The following is a 26,078-nucleotide window of genomic DNA, read 5'->3' on the forward strand; positions in this document are numbered from 1 at the left end:
AAAGATGCACACCAGCACTCCAGAGGCAAAGGCAGTAAAAAAGGGGAAAAGACAGGTGTGGAGGTAATGAATTACCCCTCGGGGGGGGGGGGTCAGTTAGCTCCCTGCTGCCCAGCCATGCCCTTGGGGCATTTGTCAGCTCTTTTCCCCTGGTTTCCTCCTTTCGGATTCTACAAAGCAAGGGTGGGTATCTACAATGCACTCAGCAATGTGTGGACCCAATTTCTCCTTGCGATCTGGAACACACTGGGATTTGCTGAAAGCACATAAAAGGGCTTATTTTGGACTTTCCTATAACTTTCATTAATGTGCTGTATATCCTTTAATCCATACTGCAGTGTGTGTTTTGTAGCTACCGCAGTTTCAAGTCAACTTGGAGCCACATTAAATGTACATTGTAGATGGGGCCTATATTTTTCCTTATGTAAGGATCTAAGTTCATCATTTCCTCAAATTGTATTTTGGAAAAGTGAATGCTGTGGTCTAAAGTGTCCAAAAATCTTTTACTAGCAACACTAGTAGGTACTGCCTAAAAATAAGCAAAAAATGGGGCTAATTAAATGTAGGATGTCCTGAAGAAGTAAAGAAAAATAAAGTAGTTTCTTCAACTTCCTCTACACTTTTTCTCAATTTAATTCAATTGGTTTCCTTATATTTTCTGTTATACTAAAATTGCTATTATTTTTTACTATCATGCAGGGTATTTACTCAAAAAGCAGAAGATGACTAATCCTGTAAGGTAATTATGATCCACTATTTATTTGCTTTAGCTTGGGTTTTAAGAATCAGCAAGAAAACAATCATTTTTCTTCCATTAGTTTCAAAAGTGCCATTGATTCCTTTATGCTAAAACATACTAACAAGGCTATCTCTGTAAATATTACTGCATATGACAAAGGATGACCTATGGATTTTAACATGCAAAAAGAGTGGGAAATTAAACTGAGTTTACTAGTGACATGCTAAATCATGAGCAATACTTACATATCATGCAAACATAAACATTCCTAGAAAGTCAGTGTGTTACTTTTAATGAAAATACCTCATTACAAATCCATATATTTGTTCCTACTTTCTTTTTACAGTCAGGTGGCCTTTTCAAACTCCGGAGGCATGCAGCAGGTTCTGGAAGCTGGTGTCCATGCACAGGAAAATGTTTATGATTTCAACTGAAGAATGATTTACGTATACTGTTGACTTTATCTCATATGAACGACTAAAAGAAAGGAGTTGCTGCACAGGGGAAGAGCAATTATCAAAGAGAAATCAATAGACAACAACCCTATGAACAGTGTTGGTTGGACAGGCAAGCATGACATGCTAGTCCACGTTAAGAGATAGGATGACTATAGTTATATTTTGGTGTAAACTGTTCTCTAGTAAGGAATGCAGAAAAGCAGACTAGAAATATGTAAACACAAACTCTATCCCATTTTTTTATCCTGACTAAAGACTCCTTTAATAGAAGGGTAGAGATATAGCATCAACTCCTTTCTTGCTTCATAAAGTTCTCTTGCAAGGAGAAAAAAAACAACAGGATTATCAGATGAGACAAAACACTTTATGGGTCTTACTGGGGCCTAGTAAGCCAGTATTCTGGTTCGTATGAGTGTAACCACATAATCCTTCGTTTTGCATCCTTTTCTCTCTCAAGAATTTTGATTGGAAATAAAGGGGTGTCAATGTAGCCCACAAACTTTGATATAGTGTAAATAAGGAACAACATACCAATAGGCCTCCATTTAAGGCACAGTTACACAACTAGAATTTTGTATGAGATATTCTTAGCACAAATGCTCTCTGAAAATTGGGACAAAATGTGTTACTAGGCACTGACTACACAAGCCTGCACTATTTACTATTCAATTGTGTTGAACTACAATTGTGGAGACCAAGACTCGAATGGCCATGGAAGCCCATTGGGTAACATTCTTTTGGGCTGGTTCTATACTGCCATAGAATGCAGTGTAGAATTATATGGTCAGTGTAGAATCATACAATGCAGTTCAATACAGTTCAAGCTGCATTATATAATTTTACAGTGACCATGATAGAACCTATGTACTTTATACGAGCAATGAAGTTTTGTTTTATATCTGCATATATATTTGCCTTAGTCTGTGAAAGCACATGCTACCAACTTCTTTCAGTTAGTCTCAAATGTGCAACAGGATCATTTTGTTCTGAATATAGTTTATAATAATGTTCTAAATGAAATAAAAGTTTGATTTTTTCACCCACCTTTGATTGGGAAAGTTTTAAATAAATAAGTTTTATTGGCTATCTGAAATCTATCCTGATGGTAATAGCTGTATAATTGATCTGTAGTTTGGGTAATATGCTCTGTAAGCCGTCTTTCAAATGTTGTTATGTCAAAATATAATTCATGGGACTCTTAAAAAGAGAGAGGGATGAAGCATGGGGAGCATACAAGTAAACAGTTTAAAGAAAGACTCTAAGTCAGAGTTTGGCAAAGGTAGATTGAGACTTACCAGTAGATTTTTGGATGCTTTGTAGTTGATTGATAAGAGTTTCTGACTTTCCATTGTTCATCTATACTGCAATAACACCTCAAAGCCTTCGAGAAAAAGACAGATTTGGGGAATCAGCAGTATATTTAACTATATGCCTTTTGTGTATTGTTCTGACAGGTAGGATATTGAGTTTTTCTGCTCTGCACATTTGTCAAAAGTTCCCCTTTGAGATCTGGGGTGAACAGTAAACTAATGTAATTTTGCACATAGCTCACTAGAGGGCACTCAAAGCATATTTATTGCCTTGAAGTTTACATTCTACAGACATTTCATTTCATTTTATTGCAGTGGAAGTGTTTTTTTATTTTACTATTTTGAATTGTTCCAATTCAAGGGAACTTTCTACACTACCATACAAATGAAACTGCACCCCAAAACCAAACCAGTAGCTTCAGCTGGGGTTTGCCATTCATAGAATTATAATCATAGAATCATAGAGTTGGAAGAGACCTCAGGGCCATCCAACTCCCTGTCAAGAAGCAGGAAAATCTCATTCAAAGCACCCCTGACAGATGGCCATCCAGCGTCTGCTTAAAAGCCTCCAAAGAAGGAGCCTCCACCACACTCCGGGGCAGAGAGTTCCACAGCTGAACAGCCCTCACAGTGAGGAAGTTCTTCCTGATGTTCAGGTGGAATCTCCTTTCCTGTAGTTTGAAGCCATTGTTCCGCGTCCTAGTCTCCATTGCTGCAGAAAACAAGCTTGTTCCCGCCTCCTTATGACTTCCACTTACATATTTATACATGGGTATCACGTCTCCTCTCAGCCTTCTCTTCTGCAGGCTAAATATGCACAGCTCTTTACGCCACTCCTCATAGGGCTTGTTCTCCAGACCCTTGATAATTTTAATCACCCTCCTCTGGACATTTTCCAGCTTGTCAACATCTCGCTTCAATTGCGGTGCCCAGAACTGGATACAGTATTCCAGGGGTGGTCTGACCAAGGCTGAATAGAGGGGTAGCATGACTTCCCTGAATCTAGACACTATACTCCTCTTTATGCAGGTCAAAATCCCATTGGCTTTTTTTTTTTTGCTGCCGGATCACATTGTAGGGTCATGTTTAACTTGTTGTCCACGAGGACTCCAAGGTCTTTTTCACACATACTGCTGTCGAGCCAGGCATCATCCCACATTCTGTATCTTTGCATTTCATTTTTTTCTGCCTAAGTGTAGTATCTTGAATTTGTCCTTGTTGAACTTCATGTTGTTAGTTTTCAACCGTCTCTCTAATCTGTTAAGATCATTTTGAATTCTGCTCCTGTCTTCTCAAATTGGTGTTGTCTGCAAACATGATGATCATGCCTTCTAGCCCTTCATCTAAGTCATTAATAAAGATGTTAAACAGAACCAGGCCCAGAACAGAACCCTGCGGCACTCCACTCGTGACTTCTTTCCAGGATGAAGAAGATGCATTGGTAAGCACCTTTTTGGGTTCGTTTCCTTAAATAATTACAGATACACCTAACCGTAGTTTTGCCTAACCCACATTTGACTAGCTTGTTTGCCAGAAGGTCATGGAGGACCTTGTCGAAGACCTTACTGAAATCCAGATATGTTACATCCACAGTGTTCCCTGTATTGATCCAGCTTGTAACTCTATCGAAAAAAGAGACCAAATTAGTCTGGAATGACTTGTTTTTGATCCGTATTGACTATTAGCGATGACCGCATTTGTTTCCAAGTGTTTGCAGACCACTTCCTTAAAGATCTTTTCCAGAATCTTGCCTGGTATCAATGTGAGGCTGACCAGACGGTAATTATTTGGGTTGCCCTTTTTTCCTTCTTGAAGATAGGGACCACATTCACCCTCCTCCAATCTGCTGGGACTTCTCCCGTTCTCCAAGGACTCTGAAAAATGATTGCTAGTGGTTCCGAAATAACTTCCGCTAGTTCCTTCAGTATTCTTGGGTGTAGTTGATCCGGCCCTGGAGACTTAAATTCATTTAGAGCAGCCAGGTATTCCTGGATGAGTTCTTTTTCTATTTGGGTTGGATTTCCCTTAATCCTTCATCCACTCCATGTTGCTGAGGTTGAGGATAGCTTTCTTTTTGTGAGAAGACTGAGGCAAAGAAGGCATTAAGTAGTTCTGCCTTTTCCTTATCTCCTGTCACCATCATGCCATCTTCTCCTTGCAGAGGCCCTATCGCCTCCTTGTTCTTCCTTTTCCTACCGACGTAAGCAAAGAAGCCCTTTTTATTGTTTTTAATGTCTCTGGCAAGCCTGAGCTCGTTTTGCACTTTAGCTTTGTGAACCTTTTCCCTTCAGGAGTTGGTTATTCGTTAGAATTCTTCTTTGGTGATTTCTCCCTTTTCCCACTTCTTGTGCATGTCTTTTGAGTCTTAGCCGAGTTAGAAGTTCTTTGGATGTCCATTCTGGCTTCTTTGCACTTGTCTTATTTTTTTTTGTTGGCATTGTTAGCATTTGCGCCTTGAGTATTTCACTTTTGAAAAACTCCCATCCATCCTTAACTCCCTTGTCTATTAGTATTGGTGTCCATGAAATGTCACTCAGTATTTCCTTCATTTTTTGAAATTCAGCTCTCCTAAAGTCTAGAATGCGGGTTTGACTTGGATGTTTGTTACTAACAGCTTTATTTGGGCCAAAGATACTGTAAACAGATCATTTGGACAGCAAGAATGCAAAAGAGTGTATGAAGAATTACAGCAGTTACATCACCACTCTTTCCTCTCACCCACATAGCAGTTCATTAAATTGGGAGGAAAAATTAGGAATATGTCAGATTGGTACTTCTGGCATTTCTGTACCATTCCACTTGTTCCAAGAGAAAGGGAGAGAACTGTATTGCTTGAGAAGCTAGTCAAGAAGGAGTGGGTGGGAGCTGACACATGTGACAATTCTGTATGACATATGTTTGGTTTCACTGTCACAATGTACACCTCTATCCCCAAAATATTCTGTTCTGACAAATTTTTAGGAAATTCTGCTATGTGTTTTTGAGCTTCACCAGGTATTCATATTTTAATATATGTCTCTCTTCCCTTGGTAAGGAGAGTGAATGAATCTCAAGATAATTGTGCAAACTTTCAGCTCAAGTTTCTAGCATTACAGAAACTTTGGTCTTGAACCTTTTCCCACTGCATAATTATAATACTATGATTCCACTTCAACTACCAGGACTATAATCTATGGATTTCTCACGATTGCAGGTTAGGAAGTCACTAGTTGAGAATGATAAACACTGCTCCTGAAGGTGAAAATCCCAGGATTCTATAGGATGACAGTAAAATTTAAATTGTAATGTAATGTAAAAAGGGCCCCAGGTTTCAAGCAACACACAAGGACAGTATTTGCTGATGTACACCTATATGAAACTTCACCAGTGTGATGCCATATAATGTTTCATTGTGACACTTTATAAGTGTGAATTAAAAAAAAATACTGTTAATAGACTGAAAATCGTTTCTAACTGTGCAGAAGCAGAAATAGCAGCAGCTACAAGGAAGAAATGGGGAGTGATCAACCTTATTCAGTACATTTCCCACTCACCCCTCCTTCCTTTTCCTGCCTTGCCCAGTGAAATGGAAAACAAAATAAATACTTCTCACCCAACCCGCATTCCTCTATGAAGAAAATAAAGTTTTCAATTTTAAAAGCCTTTGCATTTCATTTCTTCCATTTCCATAACTTCTTTCAATTTTTTTTGCCTCAGTAAACCCATAGCAGATGATGTGATGATATACACTTTGGCTCAGACTGCTGAGGAAGAAGAAACTATCTTGAGGCAAAAACAATGGACACAGAGCTGGAGAGGATGATGGGCTTTTGTGTTAGCTTACAGAGCTGTAGAAGCATTCTTTGGAATGCAAGGAGAGCATAAGGCAGATTCTATTCAGTTGAAGAAAGATATTTCAGGCTTAGCTCTGGCAGAAGTAATATTTGCTGGCAATGCATTAAGCAATATAAAATCAAATAAAAATTAAACTCTATAAGACACAGGGTTCATCTTATCCCTCCAACTTCAAAGACAATATAAGGATTATGACTTTATATGAGGAACAAATTCACACCAGAAAGTGAAATGGCACTGCTCTGATGAGTTGAAAAGGCCATTTTAGTGTATTTACTGCATTTAAATTCTGTTTTCACCACACTGTTATTTAATTGTTTTTTAACTTTTGTATTGCGCCTTTTAAACTTGTTTAATGTGGAGTGTTAGCTGCCTTGAATCCCCACAGGGAGACAGGTGGGGTCTAAATAAAGATGATAATAATAATAATAATAATAATAATAATAATAATAATAATAATAATAACTTTATTTTTATACCCCGCCCCATCTCCCCGAAGGGACTCGGGGCGGCTTACATGGGGCCTTGCCCGATAAAACAATCAAATATCAAAACACAGCAATAAAACAGTTATCCAATAAAAACATCAATTACAGTAAAAACAATTGTTAAAATCAACATAAAACATACAATATTAACACTGGAGACTAATTCATAGAACCCAGGCAAAGTGCAACATGTGCCGAAATGGGCCGAAATGGGGAAGGTAATTTCACAGTTGAAATGGACAAAGTGTAATATAGCATTGGCAACACCTCGAGAATGGGGCTATTATAAAATGGGCAGATGATATAACAATGATAACAATGATAATAATAACAATTTAAGGATGGATGGGAACTATTGATGAATTCTCAATTTCATTTGGAAACGGAGGGCCACTGAATGCCACATTTAGAAGATGATTCCCCCTGCTTCCCCTGCCCCTCTGGTGGGATGAGGTCACAAGATGAGGACATGAGAGAAGGCTTTTTTGGCAGGTACTTGCAAGCTGTGGATGTCCCTCACATACATGGCAGGTGTGGCTTCTGTTCCCATTGTTATTCCTTCCACTGACAGACAAAGGTAGTATTATTTAGATACGCTTTGTCCATGACATGGCTGTTTTGGAGGTGTTGTACTCCTCCTATTTCTAGCTTTTTTTTAAAAAACAAAACAAAACAAATAAACGTTAATTTGCTCCATGTTTTAATTTGATAGCTTATTTGATTATTTTTGTGACTATTCTTTTAATTTTTTGTTTGGTAGCTGTGGTTTTTCTGTAACCATGTTGTAAGCTCCTTTGCATCTAGGCAGGAAGAAAGGTCAGAATATTAAATAAGTAAATAAACAGACAAATGTTACTCACCCAGAATCATCCCACTATACACTAGTTATCAACTTTTGCAATGTTTAGGCACACAAAAATGGGGAAAACATGAATAAAAACATAAAAACATAAAAACAATATTAATAACTTGCAATTTGAGTTTCTGTAAACTAAATGACTGCCATTTCTCCCCAAACTGAAGTAAGCAATCTGGACAAGGCAGTCCTGCCAAGCTGTTACTACTCTAGTGTTCTCAACAGAAATCCAGAGCAGGCTTTTACTACCCACATAAGTTGTTGTCTTCCCTGTATAAAAGGCGCTATCAATTTGTGGCCTTCTGGGTGTTATTGAGATGCACCTTTCATCGTCCTTCATGGCTGGCTATGCTGGCTAGGCGGGCCTAATGGATTTTCAGTCTGGTAACATCCAAAGGATTCTTACATATTTTAAGTAAACTACTCTAATTGTCAACATATCCTTTGTCATTACCAGAACTAACAACATCAGGTTAAATGTGCCTTAAAATGGAAGTCAGAAAGTCATCAGTACAATAAAAATTGCATTTCCTTTCGTTTTGTCTCTCTGTATCTCAAGAGGTTAAGCTCTTGATCTCTTGCATCACATCTGCTTGACCCTTAGAAGCACATTGTCACAGGGGTTAAGGTACTTTAACCCAAAATAGAGAACTGAAGAAAAGGCAAGGCTCACTCAGCATTTCCAAACCGAATAAGACTCAAGGAATATCCAGTGAGAGAATACTCCTGGAGTTTGTGAATTGTAAGCATTGCAAGATGTACATGCTACTGTTTCATTGGATCATGCTTCATACTTGTATAGGTGAGTAACTATTTTTCATTTTTGAAGAAAAACTCAAACGTCAGAATAGGTTTTATTATTTAACATGCAACAAAACATGCTATGTAACCAACAATACATCCTTTTAATAAGATGATTTTAAAATGAATACTAAAAAAAGTAAATTCTTGAAATTCTGGGCTATTCTTTTCAGGGAATTTCAAAAATGTTTCCAATTGTGTTGTGGAGATTTGTTATATTATGTATTTTAAAATTTTACTATCCGCTATGATCTGCTGGTAGAAAGTTTTACATCCACAGGTGCTTAGTTTTTTTTGTGTCAGGAGCAACTTGCAAGTCACTTCTGGTGTGAAAGAATTGACCATCTGCATGCATGTTGCCCAGGGGATGTCCGGATGTTTTGATGTTTTACCATCCTTGTGGGAGGCCTCTCTCATGACACCAGATGGGGAACTGGAGCTGACAGAGGGAGCTCACCCACTCTCCCCGAATTCGAACTGACGACCTGTCAGTCAATAATCCTGCCGGCACAAGAGTTTAACCCACTGTGCTACCAGGGGCTCATGGATGCTTTGTGATTTTACTACATTCTTACTGAAGCACATGATTAAGCTGAATGTATTTGTGGAAACACTTGCATTACACAAGTGTTTCAACAAATACATTAGGTACCTGAGGATGCATCGACACTTTAAGTTTATTTAATTACACTGTAGAATTAATGTAGTTTGACACCACTTTTAACACCATGGCCCAATGTGACAGAATCCTAAGTATTGTGGTTTAGCGACACACCAGCAGTCTTTGGCAGAGGAGGATGAAAACCTTGTAATATTGCAACTCTAATGATTCCATAAAATTGAGCCATGTCAGTAAAAGTGGTATCAAACCGCATTAATTCTAGAGTGTGCTCTGAGAAAATCTAATTTACCACAATGCTGATTAACTAGTAGTAAAAACAGGAAAAATGATTTTATTGCCACACAAGCTCATAGCCTTCACAGTTGAAATCAAGGGCACATGTGACCACACAAAATCACAGTGTGGTCAAGATCATAAACTTTTAAAGTATTTTTAAAAGTAGAGCTAATCATGCTCACCCCCCCCCCCCCCCCCCCGGCCATTCACTTTTATTACAATAGTCACAGAAACAAACCTTCAATGAATGACTTTGAGCTATATTCATAACAGAGCAAATAGAATTCTTAGCAGTGGCATAATGTATTTTACCACAATAATGTGCTGGTTACTAATTTCTTAAGCTACATCCCACAAAGCAAATGCTTGTTGGTGATATTGAGCTCTGAAATGAAGGACCAATGACCTTGCTTTCCATTCCATTACCTGCTACTTTGACACTTGTAGCCACCCAAGTAATTATTCTGCCTGTATAGTAATGAGAGCATTAGTGAAATTTGTACATCTCAAGGGCCAAGGGCAAAAGCAATAAAAAGATGGGAATATCATCCCAATAACATATCCCACAGCAAAACAATGCTATTCCTAATGTTGCCTGGGGAATGTTGCATGAAAATTATGTGGCCCCATTTGGGGGAGTATTTGTATATTACCTGAGAATCCTGCCAAGAGGAAATGACATTCACGGGACTTCAAAGAAAAATCAAGATGCAGCAGAATCAAGACCAGAACATTTGATGCCTGTAGCCCTCTAAGTTGAGCAGGGACCAGAATCTCAGAGGTTCATTTTGCAGGTTCAATAAGATCCTTAGGAACAGAGGCACCCAGTATAATTTGAGCCACCACAGGCATTGCACACTGCCCCTCATGCCCTCCAAGTTACTTCATACAGAGAACAAGAAAGATTATAAATAGTTGAACTCAAGGTGAGGGAAGGTAGTCAGAGAATGGAAGTGACAGAATGTTGCAAATCCTTGATAATTTTGATCATGTTGAAAGCAGTGGATTTAAGAAAGAAAACTGTTCCGTTTGACTTTCTTTTTATTAGAGGGACTTTAATAAAAGTGTGAAAGAGTGAGCATTACACAAGGCGTTCTGGTTTCCCCGCTAGAAGAAAGGATGCCTCAGAGCGCTTTGAGACAGAGCTAAAACCCTGTGCGGAAATGGGTTAAAATAAGCCACATCCATGCAAGTTCTAGTCCGCACCTCAACCCAAACTCCAGGCTTTCCCAAGAGGGGGGCGGCTACATGCCATTGCAAGTCAAATCGGGATGCCATAAAGCCATCCCGAAGCCCCTGATTTTTCTCTAAAACTTACCCCAAAGGGTCATGTGAGTCCCTTTAGGGAGATGGAGGCGGGATATAAAAATAAAGTTGTTGTTGTTGTTGTTGCAGCCACAGAACCTGTTTGTAGCATCCTCCTGGATGGAGGAAATGGCGACTCAAGATGGTGACTTCCTGCCATTTCCTCCAGACAGGAAGATTTTACTGTTGGGGACTACTCTTTTGCTTCTGAGGAGGAGATAAAACAGGATGCTGAAGAGGTAGCACTTGGGGATTTGAGGTCAAGTGTTGAGGAAGGGGAAGGTGAGGAAGACATACTGCAAATCTCTACATTTTTAGAACTTCGAACGCAAAAGAAAAAAGGAGAAGGGCAGCTAGAATCACAGCTGAGCAATCAGACTTCGCCCTAGGAACATTTGTACTGGGTGCTCAGGGCTATAAATTAGCATTAAACTAGTAGTCAGTGCTGCCAGCAACTGACCTACTTGGTGTGTTTGTGTTCCGGTCTCCATGCTACAGTTCCAACGTTGGCTTTGGAAAAGACTTCTTGCCACAGATCTTGTTCCTGTATACCAAACATGGGCAGACACAGGCCCTTTGGGCTCTTTTGTCTGGCCCCCGTTTGCCTTGGCCCCCCTCTTGGCCTTTTGACATGGCAACCTGCTGCATCCCCAGCCTGAGAGGAGAGCTGTGGCACAGACATACAACAGGCAGCTGAGAGCTCTCTGGCAGAGGAAGTGCCTGCAGCATGGCATCCCCCTTCCTTTTCTCCTGCCTTCCTTCTTCACTGCCTGACTCCACTTCCTCCACCTGCTTGGGAGCCAGCAGGAGAAGAAAGGAAGAAAGAGAAGAAAAAGAAGAAGGGGAGTGTTGCTGGCCCTCTGTTCCCGCAGCCCTGTGGCCAGACAGCAATGGAGCTGCAGTATCATCACTCTCTGGACTACTCCAGACCCCTCTCCTTTGGGCGGAAAAGCTGCCGCCGCCCTCCTCTTCTTGCCTGTCTCCCTGCTGCAGCAGCTGATGGTTCCCCACCACCGAGGCTGAGTCTCAACTTCACTCAACCTGGAGAAATGAGGGAAGCAAGATGCGAGCGAGGAGGGCAGTGGTGGAGGCTGCTTCTCTACCCGCTGCATCTCCACCCGTAGGAGAGGGCTCATACTATTTTGGAGGGCAGTGTCATTGCAGCTTCATTGTTGGCTGGCCACAGGGCTGTGGGGGCCAGCGTTGCTCCCCTTCTTCTTTCCTTTTCTCTTTCTCTCTCTCACCAGTTTATGAGGAGGCAGAGGAGAGGCAGAATCAGGGAGAGAGATATTGTGTGCATGTGCGTGCTACCACATGCCGGAAAGAGAGGGAGAGAGAATGTGCACACCACCATCCAGATGGGGGACACTGGGTATGTGTGCCCTCAGAGTTAGAGGAGGGCCTGGGCATTCAAAATTCCCCCCCCCCCCATGCACCAACCTCAATCCTGGCTTCCCCCCTACACCAAGTACCCTAGCCCTCCCAGCCCACCTGCCACAGCCCAGCCTGCCATGTGGTCCACACCACAAAACATTTGCACATGCCTGCTGTACATTGTAAGCCCTTTGTTGCCAAAGACTCTTGCTCCTGTCTGCTGTGAAGACTTATGCTAAAGACTTTTGTTTCACATCTGCTATAATACCTTGCATTGCTTTTGAACTTTACCTTCTGTTTCTGTTACTGCTGTTTGCATTATTATTTTGCTGAAGTAAAGGTTTTTTGGTTACCTTTGCTTGTGTTGTAAGGCTGTTTTTGGAGCAAAACAGGACAGCTACAGGCAGGTTCCATGGCTGCCAGCCCCTTTTGATAAGTTTTAGGGGTGAAATAGGGGGCTAGGTGTCCTCTTGCACCTTTGGGCTCCAGAAGCCCAAAAGTGTGAGATGGCTGTGGAGATTGACCCCCAGTATCATGGAATGTGAAGTCAATTCCCACAGGCCCAATACTTAATCAGACCTGGATCTTTCATTAAGGTCCAGGTCTGATCAGGGTGGATGGTCTCCAAGAGTGACATTATAGTTTTCAGATTTGTAGTACAGAAGGACTCACTACAATGGCTAGTCAAGACTAGGCTGCATCCAAACCATTTATTGTGCCTGTGAGAAAGTTGAGTCCCGTTCACTACATTCTCACCGGTAGAAATGAGTATGGAAGGGGATGAATGTTTCATTGCCATTTTACTTGCTGTTTTCTTTCTGTTGATCACCCTACTAAAGAGGGAGAGAGATCTGGCAAACTGTGTCTTACACCAATGGATCCCAAACTTTTTTGTTCATAGAACTCTTCAGCAAACACTTTGTTTCCCATAAAACCCTAACTCTATTTCTGATTTTTTAAAACTAAATATTGTGAACCCACATAAGATTTTCCATCTTTTATCTAGTCCTATTGTTTGAGTGTTTTTGTATAATATAGTAGGTTTGGAAATAAAGAGAATTTAAAAAATATATATAACCACAAACATTTATTTTGGTACAAGAAAATATTGGATTTTACACCTAATCTGATGAATGAAATTGCTTTAGTTTTGTACTTAAAATAGTTTTGAAACTTGGCTTTAAGTTCGACAGCTGAATGCATAAATCCAGCTTCCTCCTAATTTGGAGGGGCGGGGAGGAGCGTTGGAAGCCTAAGCTGAAAAGCCTGATTTGCATCAATAGGTGGCCACAAAAGGGAGCAGAATTTAAATAACCTTTCTGGCTACAGATGGATTAGTGTTTGGAGATAACCTGCCTTTGCCCTTTCTTCACATGAAGAAACAATCAAATAATTTGCCTTGTGTAGTATTAAAAAGCTGTTTTGAATTTGATTTTTCAAGGAACCCTAAGATGCTTTTGAGGAACCATGAAACACAGTTTGGGGGCCACTGCCATAAAGCTGTGCCTCCCAATGGAGCCGTGGAAGCCGTTGCTGAATCCTAACTCTTAAATCCATTATAACTGGTGGGAAAATCACAAAGTAGCAGATCAAATGCTGGGTTTATTTGAATTTAGCTTTTAATTTGTTTTGAATGGAAGAGATAGGGACAGTAGGCCAATGATATGTTGTGCTGATTCCATGGCTTGCTTTGTCTTCATTGATTTCTTATCATTATCAAAATATGGTTTGGTAATGAAGTATTTCAGATCTATTTTAATGGAAGTGTGATTTTATACTTTCATGCAACTGTTTTTATAACATTTTACAGCAAATTATCCAATGAATTCATGTAATTATCTAAACAAATTAAAGTCATAAATAAACTCTGTGGTAATTACTAATAGTGTGCAGCCATAGAATCATAGAATAGCAGAGTTGGAAGAGACCTCATGGGACATCCAGTCCAACCCCCTGGCAAGAAGCAGGAAAATCTCATTCAAAGCACCCCTGACAGATGGCCATCCAGCCTCTGCTTAAAAGCCTCCAAGGAAGGAGCCTCCACCACTGTCCAGGGGAGAGAGTTCCACTGCCGAACAGCTCTCACAGTGAGGAAGTTCTTCCTGATGTTCAGGTGGAATCTCCTTTCCTGTAGTTTGAAGCCACTGTTGCGTGTCCTAGTCTGCAGGGCAGCAGAAAACAAGCTTGCTCCCTCCTCCCTATGACTTCCCCTCACATACTTATACATGGCTATCATGTCTCCTCTCAGCCTTCTCTTCTGCAGGCTAAATATGCCCAGTTCTTTAAGCCACTCCTCATAGGGCTTGTTCTCCAGACCCTTGACCATTTTAGTCACCCTCCTCTGGACGCTTTCCAGCTTGTCAACATCTCCCTTCAATTGAGGTGCCCAGAATTGGACACAGTATTCCAGGAGTGGTCTGACCAAGGCAGAATAGAGGGGGAGCATGACTTCCCTTGATCTAGATGCTATACCCCTATTTATGCAAGCCAGAATCCCGTTGGCTTTTTAAGCAGTCGCATCACATTGTAGGCTCATATTTAACTTGTTGTCCACGAGGACTCCAAGATCTTTTTCACACGTACTGCTGTCGAGCCAGGCGTTCAACTTATTGTTCTTTTTAGACATGTTCAGTATGTGAGTTTCATTCACACCCCATACTTCACAGTTCCCCAGTCCCCACTTAGGATTTTATCAGTTCACAGTTGTGCAGTAGTGATAGAAGCTTAAACAGAAATGTTATGTAATATAATATTTAATTCCAGTAAAAGCATCCAATGTTCTTTTTCATGGAAGAAACAGAATTATCAACTTCTTTCATAATTGTCTTCTGAACAATGGAAACATTTGTGATCATACCATCTTGTCACAGCCATTTTAAACACTTTATGTGAGAAACATCTTACAATGTAGATTTTCAATGAAATGCATTTTTTTCATTTCAGAAAATGTAAATTACATGTTTTGAAGTAAAAAAAGCCATAAAACTACAGTTTTTCTCTATTCCTTTCTTCTCAGTGGGCACTTCATCCCAAAACACAGTAAGAGGAATGGTGGGCCAAGCTATCAATTTGCCATGCACCTACCATGTCCGTTGGGAAAGTGATCTTACTGACATGTGTTGGGGCCGAGGCAGTTGCCCTAAATCTAAATGCAGTGATGAAATTCTTCACACAAATGGAAGGAGAGTGACATCTAAAACATCAAGCCGGTACAATCTGAAAGGCTATGTGACTAGAGGAGATGTATCACTGACTATTGAAAACCTAAATGAAGGAGATAAAGGACTCTACTGTTGTCGTGTTGAAATCAGGGGCTGGTTCAATGATATAAAAAAGACCCTGAATCTTCAAGTTGAGAGAGGTGAGTGGTATTGTTGTCTTCTGTCTATTCTCCCTGTCCTGTGAAGACCTTAAATATAGGCGAAGGGCCACAGTTTGCACTGCCAGTAGACTATGGATCCAATCTGGTTGGATGAAGTTGATTAGGTAAATAGTATATATACCCAAGATGGGGAGTGCAGCTTTCCAAATGTTTTTAGACTGCATCCTTCACCATTGAATGTGTTAGCTACGTCTGACAGAGATTATAGTTCAACTATATCAAGAGAGTTAAGTGCTATCCATTTCAGTTGTATCCTAAAACACTTTATGATTTAAGTGCAACTGCTTCTTAAAAAACGTCTCTGTTAATATAAAATTATTTCCTAAAATGTGTGGAGACAGAAATTTAAAGCCAACCACATTTCTTGGACATCTAGAAAAAGGGTCCAATCAAGTTCTACCATTGAGTTTTCTTTCTTTGTTCATTCTTGACAGAAATGACTGCATACCCTGAGGTCTTTCTCTCTCACGCACACACTGTACAACTGCACTAATTGACACTAATAGGTAGCTGAATCTCGTCGTTCCTCAAATTGGAAGTGCTGGTTTCTCTGTAAGATTTCAAAATAATAAAGAGAATCTAGAAGGTTGAACTGAGCAAATCTCTAATTTTTACAGTAGTGAAAAGCTCCCCAGATACAAACAAATAAGATTATTTTTTAATAACATAGAATTAGACTCAACATTTGAAAGAAAAAAAGAGATAGAGGAAAAAATATAATGCTCATTGAGATCTGACTTATAAAATAGTTTAAAATGTGTTTTTAAAAACAATAACAATTTTCAAATAAAACAAAAAACCATATTTCTAAAGATTGGTGGCACATTGTTGATCAATTTATATGTTTGTTGTTGTTACTGATTTGCCATATTTTTGGTGGATCACTTTGAGACCAATGAAGTAGAGAGCTTGTACGGTGTACTAGACAGATTGTTTCTGTAATTGTGTGCCTTCAGGAGGTTTCCAACTTCTGGTGATTCTAATGTGAATCTATTATGGGGGCTTCTTGGCAAGATTTGTTCAGCAGAGATTTCACCTTCTTAAGCTGAGAGTGTGAGGCTTGTCCAAGTCATCCAATGGGTTTCCATGGCCAAATGGAAATTTTAACCCTGGCCTCCTGGGTTCAAGTCCAACATTCAAGACATGATCCCACAGTGGTTCTAAGTGGTTAGATTACTGGGAATGAATTTGGGAAAACAGAGTTCAAATCTTCATGAAACTCACCTTGATCCAGCACCAAATCTTTCAAATTAGCCTACATTTAGGTGAAGATAAAAATATGGAAAAATTCAGTGCATGTTGTCATGAGCTCCTTGGAACAAAGAAAACATATACATTGAAGAAAACACCAAAATAAGCAGAAATGCAGAATATAGAAAAAGTCACTTCCAGCATAATCCTAAGCATACCTGATCAGAAATAAACCTCCATAGTATTGAGACATAGCAATTAAAGTCATGTCGAACTGCAATAGGGACCTCACCACATTGCTCAGAATAAGTGTCCTAGGATGCTTAAAGCTTTCTTTGGGGATGGAGCCCCACAGCAGCCATCAGATGATGCCACCTGTGGCTCCACTCCCAACCAGGGTAAAAGCATCAGCAGACACTTTCTCGGCAACATGGAAGGCGTCCCATGTTGTGCTAGCTCCAATGAAGCCAGCATGCTTCTTTCTTATTTGGATGACACTTCCCCTGCATGATGGGGAAAGCGTCATCATATGGGACAGCCATATCTCCACACTTGCTAGTGAAATGGCATGGAGATGAAGCCCCAAGTCTACAGTGTAGATGCACTGCTAATCCAACACTCAAGCCACTATACCATGCTGTCTCTCCTTTTAGTATATCTGGGTACTTAGCAATACAGGGTGTTTGAAAAAGAACTCCCTATTCACAATTTAATTTAAATGGTGAATAGGGAGTTGTTTTTCAAACACCCTGTATGTGTGTTCAGAAGGATTGAGCAAATATTAGGATAATGTAATGATGTTACCCTAATTTCTTGTTCTTGACTGATTTTGTTCCAAATGCATAGGCATGTTAATATATAATGTTGTTTTGTTACAGCAACAACCACTATCTTCACCACAACTATAACCACCACATCTCCGATGACTACCACTACACCTACCACTACCTCCATGACAACCACCCCACCAGTACCATCTACCTTTCTCTTAACAACTAATCCCACTTCCACAGCAACCGCTCCTGCTACTGATGATCTAACACTGTCCGCATCTTCTGTGTCAAGAAACGTTGCAGTTACAACTACAGCTCCTTCCTTTCTCTTAACAACTGAACTTGCTTTGACAACAACTGCTCCTACTACTGATGGAACAACATTGCCCATGTTTTCTGTATCAAGAAGTATTGCAGTTACGACAACTCCATCTTTTCTCTTAACAACTAAGCCTGCTTCTACGAAAGTCCCTTCTACTACTGGTGGTCTAACACTTTCTACATCTGTGTCAACAGCCAATGCCTTTCTTGTAACTGCTACTCCATTATTAGACACTAAATCATCACCAACCAGTTTTCAGAATGACTTTGTTACCACAGAGACTGATTCTCCTTCTACAGGTAAAAAGCGAAGCATAATTACAAACAATCACTTATTTGTACTTATTGTAGCTTAAATGGTTAATTTAAGTATTTCATTTAAGTATTTTCCTTTGCTTAGCGCTGCCATGTGGGAGAATGCTTGACAGGTTTTTGATTTAAAACTTCACATCAGTTTTTGTCCTTTGTGTTGCTGCTCTCATGAAGTTTTGCATTTGTCTCACCAAAAAACCCCTGCACATAGTAGTAGATCTCTTTGATGTTTTCATAGCTATCACTTAACTATGTTATAGTTTAACTGAAAGGTGGGTTGCCTTATCATCCTGTGCTGGTGAAATCTCTGTTCCCTAAAACTAGCTCTTTGATTGGGAAGTTGAAATGAGGAAGATTAAAAAGAGTCCTGCACTTCTCAAATAGCTCAGAATATATTTATCTAGGCTCTTTATGTTAATTGCCAAAGGAACAAACTGAAGAATATGCTTGTTGCATTTTTTGGTGAAGGTTTGCACCAAAAGATGACAGACATTTTCTATAGCTCATTATTTCATATAATTTTTGGTGTTTTTTAAATATATGGTTGCTCATCGGAAGATAAATATGGGCTTAATGTGTAAATGTGATTGCTGAAGTTCAAATTCGATCTTAAAGTAGACACATATTGACTAAAATTTACCTATTCTTCTCAACTGAAGTTTGTCAAGGATAATGTGGATCAGCAATTAGATTTGCAAATGAAGCATACCAAATATAAGAGCTGTAGGTGAGTAAAAACACATCCTATGACAGACAGACATCTTTTGTCATCTTTTATATATTAAAACTGTTAAATCTGCTGTCTATTAGGAACCTAAAATATGTATCGCTGAAGAAATACTATTGAGTGCCCTTCTATACACCCATATAACCCAAAATATCAAGGCAGAAAATCCCACAATATCTGGTTTGAACTGGCATATCTGAGACCACGCTGCCATATATTCCAGTTCAAAGGGAAAAGGGACAAGAAAGGGTAACATTTAACACATCCCATTTATTTCTATGGTTCTGTTGCAGATGGGATTAAAACTGATTTTGACCTATAATAAATGTGCTACATGTCAGTAGTTCAGTTCCACTCCTGCATTTTTCATATTGCTTAATTCTTATAGAGTTGTGCTGGTGGATTTAGAGATTCCTAGAGAAAAGTTATCTAGGCATTTGTAGGTCCTCCAGAGAGTCATGCCTGAGGGCCTAGAGATTACTAGAGAGATATTCTCAGTAGTTAAAAATAAAGGGCCTATTTGCTATTTTTCCACTTTTGTGTAGCATGTGCACATTGTACTACAATTATCATTGTACTACAATTACCATTATTCCCCCAATAATTGATCTCTTATTTTAAAAAATTTCTTCTACTTCTAGATCACCAATTCCCCTCAAGTACCTCATATTCTTTAACTATTCTTTAGAATGGAGGACTAGGAATGATTATTGTTTCCTTACAGCAAAGGCTACTGTCTAATATGTACAAACACTAAACAGAAGAAATTATTTTCCATTATGGAAGTCAGTGGTACTTTATCTTGTTCTTGTAATTGTTGTAATCCTTGTTGTAACAGTTGACTGAGGTGAGCTATTTAAAGGTTAAATTGAATATTAAGGGGAATGTGAACTCCTCTAACCTATTTTAGCTTCCTTAATGGGATTGCCTAAGAGATATATTCCTCATCAATCAGACTTTTAAATTAAACTTTATCTTCAAATGACCAATCTATAATAAACAAAACATTTTGCATACTGTAAATACATGGGTGAAAAAGTGGTATGATTAAGATATATATTTTGTACTGCTTGGGAGTAGAATCACAGAATCATAGAGTTGGATGAGATCACAAGGGACATAGAGTCCAACCCCTTGCTATGCAGGAATACACTATCAAAGTACTCCCAACATATCTCTACTTAAAAACCTTTAATAAAGGAGAGTCCACCACATTCCAAGACAGTGTCAAACAGCCCTTACTACCAGGGACATCATTCCACGAGCAGAGTTAAAGAGAGGAAAAGTGGAGGGAACCATCTTACTTCGTTCGCTTCCATCGAGGTCCATCTTCTGGGATGGCCAGCCATCCCAGGTCCTTTACACATCCTTTCCCAATCTTTCACTGTATTTTGCAGCATCCTACTCCTGAAAAGGTATTCTGGGATCTATTTTCATGTGCTTTGGAAACACAGAGCTGCACTGGAAGGGCCTTTTCATCATATGATGGTCTCTGTGGGACTCCGTTTCCAAAGTGTATGGAAGTGGAGCCCAGACTGTGCACAATGAGGTCCCAGGAAGATCTTCCTAAGTACTTCTGAGAGAGTAAAATATTTCATGTTCAATATATTGGTTGACACCCTGTTCAATTTTTATGAGTTCATAATTCAGATTTATGACAGTATAAAGATTGCAATTCACATTTTCAGTCATGGCACCATTATAACAATTGCAAATGTCCCCACCTACCCACCCATTTTTGAAGCCAGGCACAAAGGTGCCCTGAAGCAGTGGAGGGTAGGATGCTGAATTATAACATTTCCACTCCTTTCCACCAGTGAAGTGTTGTGAAAAGAAATTCTAACAGAACCTGCAAGTGGATTCTGGGGGTTTGATTCAGGAAACACAGCTATAAATATGGGGCTCTGGTCATGCTACTTATATCTGATGATGAAGAATATTGGCCATGGTCTAGTTCGACCTTCAGTGACCCACATGATCAGCAGTTATTTATGTTAACGGTCTAATGTGTTTACAAGATGTGAATTTAGTATCATTAACTTTGCTCTTAGACCCTATCTACAGTACCATCAAAACACAGATTGAACTGCATTATATTATCCAGTTTAACTGCATTGATCTTGATTATATGAGTCTACTCTATACTGACCATATAATGCAGTTCAATCTGCATTATAATGGCAGTTGTAGATGGGGTCTATTACTGTTAATATCTTCTGCATTATCTGGTGCCACTAACAGATGGGACATAATGTTCTTACTCTTTAGATGGCAATGCATATCATTTTACTGTGCACAAACTATGGTTAACATCATTGCTGAGTTTTGTGCTCTCCGGATAATTCTTCCAAGAATTGTGAATTTCTGCCACAAACCTCAGCCTTCAATGCAACAAAGATATTAACTAGATTTGGGCAGTGTGCTATGAGACTGTAGAAGGTGGTTAGTTTGTTATGGAAAGAGCCTAATCCAGCATAAACGTTTATACTAGCAAAACTATTTTTTCAGACTAGTGCAGACTTTAGACATGATCAACTGCAATTCCCAACAATGTGTATCTGTATAATGCACATGCTTAACGCATGTTCTCAAAATAATGCTAGGTTTTTTTTATTACACACCACCATTGTTAGCTAAAAATACAATGTATACAGCACTAATAATGTAGCCTGCTTCCATTATAACTATATTTGTGACATTACTGATTTTTTTCAAAAGACTTGTGCCATGAATAAAGAGTCTAGAAGATCTGTTACATAATCATAATTTTCTATAAAGGCAGGTTGTTTTTGTTGTTGTTTTGTGCCTTCAAGTGATTTCCAACTAAGACAAAAATATCATTGCCTTTTGTGGCAGGATTTCTTCAGAGGGTGTTTGACTTTGCCTTCCTCTTAGACTGAGAGACTGGCTTGTCCAGTCTCCAGAGTCATAGCCCAATGGTCGAAGTACTACACTATGCCAGCTCTCAAAATGACAATAGAGTTAAAATATGGAGAGTCCTTGGAGAGTGGCAGACTATAGTTAGGTACCATTCTCCTCATATTGGCTATGGCTAGTTCTAGTGGCACATGCATTTCAACAGTATCAGTAGAGCCCCATTTCTGCCCCTTCTAATTTGAAATATAACATGAAGTTTACACCACAACAATTGTTCAGTATTACCAAATTCAAGTTCAGAACAGCTTAGTGCTTAGCATGACCCATTTTCCAGAAGTCACTCAAGGTCATTCTGCAACACAAATGCTGAAATCACATTCCTCACCTGAAATGGGTGACATGTGAATGAATGAAATTAATTACTATATCATTTCCTTCCGCTGATGAGTTTCTGTTTCTCATACGACCAGTCAAATCTTGTTTTGGATACCTAGTTAGAACAATATTGAGCAATGCTGTGTTTATACCTCTCTTTTGCATGGGGTCCTTTTTCTCTCTCTCTAGCTTTCAAAATTCCATTCCTGCTGATCTTTTTGGTGATAGTGCCCCCACCCTCAGAAAACATGCAAACACTGTGTGTATATATATAGATAGATACTGCAAGCCTCTATAAAGACATGATCTCAGAGTGTGTCTCTGCACACAGCAAATTCCTTGTGCCAAGTGATAAATTGTAATCCTGTTGATGCACTCTGAGAATTTATGGACTAAAGCAGTCTTTGAAATGTTTATCTCTTAAGGTTGAGCTGAAGCAACACTCTCCAGAATGTGTAGAACACTCTCCAATTTATTAGATTTTTAAAATGTCTCTACTTTTGCACTCCAAGGGGCTTTCTGAAAAGATTTCAGCAGAATGCAGTAACATAGCTCTAAAATCTTTGTTTCTAAATCATTATCCCACAACTTCCTTTATATACACCATTGGTGGGGGAACTCTCCCTTCCCATTACATTGGTCCAAATTTAATTTGTGGAGGGCTGTATAATATAAACCCATTCAAGCCCCATTTCCAAGAGAGATGGAGAGAGGGCCATCCCCGTCTTCTCAGAAAGACCTGTCTCATAGAACCCATACCCATCATTTTCACTTACCCATTGCCTCGCAAGGAATTAGCTAATTCTCCCCATATCATATGAGTCTATGACATGCCTGCACTGGAAGTTGCCATGCATTGTAGGACTTAGCAAATTTGTGGAGAGGATAGCTCTCTAGGAATCTCTAGATCTTCTGATGAAATTCTGTGGTATGCTGGGATTGGAAATTATATTATTTAGGACCTCATCAGAAGCGGAGAGAGAAATGTCTTCTCCCCGCTACTCTCTGCTTCCAGACGGAGTCCCACAAAGCCCATCACATGCAGGGATGCAGGGGACTTCTGGTGGGACTCTGTGGGGCTCCATTCTGGCAGCAGAGAGAAGCAGAGCATAGAGTGTCTCCCGAGAAGTTGAGTGTTTACCTGACTCCTCATTGAAGAAAGTAAAGAGGAAGTAGGGGAAGACAGTTCTGAAGGGGGAAACAACATGGGACAGACCCCAACGGGAGGGAACAGATCCTGATGGTTCCCTCTGCTGTCTCGCGCTTTCGCCCACTGCCTCCCACTTTACCCCTGCCTGTCTGATGAGGTCCTTAATGGCGTTCAGTTGTATCTGCAGGTTCAAGTTACTGCGGTCTGACCAGGAACCTATCCCCATGGATATGGGGTCTTACTGTATCATCCTTTGGGCTTTAACCAGCTGAAAGCATGTCCCAGGCATTTGAACAGATTTGATTAAATGGCTCAGCTGCCAGTTAATTAATCCTATCTTTTGTCATTTTGAGGAGGTATAGTTTTATATTGTAGACATTCATATTCAGTGAGAATAACTTCTGTTTCTTTGCTGAAATGATGCATTTGTTCATGAAATAATTTTATAAAGAACAAGTTTTTTTTAAACCCTACTTCTATCTATTTTTCCATCATTTTATTGTTGGTAATTTTCATGTCAGATATGACGCAAACATGTGGAGATTCTATGAAAAATACCATCTTAAACATAATTTTTATCCAAGCTCCCTTGACTTCCAGCAATCAGGTTCTGGATAAATATGAGAAGAGGATAAGAGGGTAAAAGATGTTTCCTGAAGCTATCAGTCAGGAAAAGTATTCATAATGTATAATGTGCTGTTATGATATGTGATATATTTTTGTTTCTTTTCTTTAGGGCAAATCATATTGGAGTTTTCCAAAGAGGTACTGGAGAACAGATTGGTTAATTGAAGCATCTATCCAAATAACCAGCTATCTGTCAGTTGTTTGTTTTTCTAAAAAATGAAATATGTACTATCTGCTGTGTCAGTCCATGTTATTTTGGTGTCTGAGGAAAATGGCCCCCTTCCTCCTCAAGTCAAGATGAACAGTGTCCAAAGCCATGTATTTGGCTAAAAATCCCAGAAGTTGAATAATCACCCACCCATCCCCCTCCCTGGCAGTAGAAATAAAAGCATAAAAAACTATTAAAATGAAGTCCTTTAATGAAACCCTAAACTTGCTGCTTTTTCTTTCTTATTAATAACTTTTCCCATCTTGACCACACTTCAGTATTTGATCACATGCATCCCAATTTTCAGCTGTGAAATGCTGTATGGAATGCTGTCCATGTTGGTTAATCTGAGACATAACATCTTCAAAAGTTTCTGTTTGTCTTTGCCTTCTTAGTATTATCCAGTACTGATTCCTTCTGCTCTGGTGATCTGCATTCTCCCCTTGATACTAGTGGTACGGCGAATGAAATGTAAGTATGAAATATGTGATGTATGCTCTGCTTTAAACAAATTATTTTATTGAAGATGACTGTTGGATTTTTCCCCTCCCACAAACTGCAGGGAGCAATTTGTGATCTTCCGGGTATCATGGGACTGCAAGTTCTGTTGTCCCTCACCATTAGCTATGCTAATCAATACTGGCAGAAGTTGCATTCCAACTGAATCAGGAGAGCTGCAGATTCTATGGCCCTGTTTCAAATGAAAATACAAGTTTTATATTTAGGACTTTATTGCACAAAGTTGCTACACCACAGTTGCCACATAAGTGATGATGGATGCACGAACAGTCATCATCACATTTTTATTTACACAATAGTGCTGATTTACTGATCTGTGGTCCCACAAGTGTACTTTTGCATGCCATCGTAACACTGTCCTTCTGCAGTTATGCTTTTCTGTATATATTTAATTGGTGGCACAGCAGGTTAAACCGCTGAGCTGCTGAACTTACTGACCAAAAGTTCAGAGGTTCAAATCTGGGGAGCGGAGTGAGCTCCTGCTGTTAGTCCTAGCTTCTTCTAACTTAGCAGTTCGAAAACATGCAAATTTGAGTAGATCAATAGGTACTGCTTTGGCAGGAAAGTAATGGAGCACCGTGCAGTCATGCCGGCCACATGACCTAGGAAGTGTCTATGGACAACGCCTGCTCTTCGGAGATGAGCATCAACCTCCAGAGTCGGACATGACTGGACTTTACCTTTAACCTTATATTTTTAATTGTTATTTAAAAGGCAATTTTGCAGTTGCAGTAGTGGTTAATTTTTAAAAGGATTTCTGGGTAATTTAAAAAAAATTCTGGAAAAGTAAGGGGTGTAATGGGAGAGGAAGAAAATCCCGCCTCGAGCACTGCTTTAGTGCTGGCATGCTGGCACAGAAATGGATTGGCAGCTGTTGACTGGTTAAGCCTATCAAGGAATGGTTTAATCTTAGGAAAGAGGCAGACCAGCAATGGGATTTGCATGTGATAGGGTTTGCTTCCTCTGTTGGGAAATGTTGGGATTCTTCCCTTTCTTTGACACAGATAAGCCTAGCATCTTTTACTTTTTTGTTACTGAGTCCACAGTATTTTAAGATCTACATGTTGCCTACCTCTGCCATAACACCTAGGCCTTGAACACACACCTCCTGTTAGACTACTTAGAGCAATGAGTATGAGATTTCATAGACTTTCTCCCCTTATTTTTCTTCCCTTTTTTACGTTGGTTTTTATTTATTTTGTAAGATTGAGCAGACCTTCTAGTTCTGGGGAGAAGATGAAAAATTTAGACAAACTGTAAGACAACTGATGAGTAGGTTAACAACGGATTCTGGAGTATGAAAGGAAGAGTCTAATGTTGGAAATGCTGCTTGTTCAGCACTTAAAGAACTAAAGTTGTTTTAGAGATAGCAATAGTGATAGGCTCAAGCAGTTTTCAAATACCCAATGGTTCCTAATGTCTCATCCACGTATACTAAAATCTCTAAAATGTATACATTTTAACCTCTGTATCCAGGATTTCTGTATCTATGGATTCTCAAAAATATTTGAAAAAAAATCCAGAAAGCAAACCTTGGTTATCAGAGTTAACAT

At 39.5% G+C, this 26,078-nt stretch overlaps 1 protein-coding gene across 1 annotated transcript in view; it reads left to right on the forward strand.

The window, feature by feature from the left end:
- LOC103279481 (T-cell immunoglobulin and mucin domain-containing protein 4) overlaps positions 1 to 26,078 on the forward strand; it is a 58,262-nt gene that overhangs the window by 20,980 nt on the left and 11,204 nt on the right. The window contains exons 6-11 of the mRNA XM_062969370.1: positions 700 to 739; positions 8,333 to 8,487; positions 15,080 to 15,424; positions 17,515 to 18,030; positions 23,908 to 23,936; positions 24,402 to 24,477. Of these exons, the coding sequence (XP_062825440.1) occupies positions 700 to 739; positions 8,333 to 8,487; positions 15,080 to 15,424; positions 17,515 to 18,030; positions 23,908 to 23,936; positions 24,402 to 24,477 (1,161 nt within the window). The remainder of the gene's footprint in view (positions 1 to 699; positions 740 to 8,332; positions 8,488 to 15,079; positions 15,425 to 17,514; positions 18,031 to 23,907; positions 23,937 to 24,401; positions 24,478 to 26,078) is intronic.

Source organism: Anolis carolinensis, chromosome 2 (assembly GCF_035594765.1).
Source record: "Anolis carolinensis isolate JA03-04 chromosome 2, rAnoCar3.1.pri, whole genome shotgun sequence".
In the NCBI taxonomy this organism is placed as follows: Eukaryota; Metazoa; Chordata; class Lepidosauria; order Squamata; family Dactyloidae; genus Anolis; species Anolis carolinensis.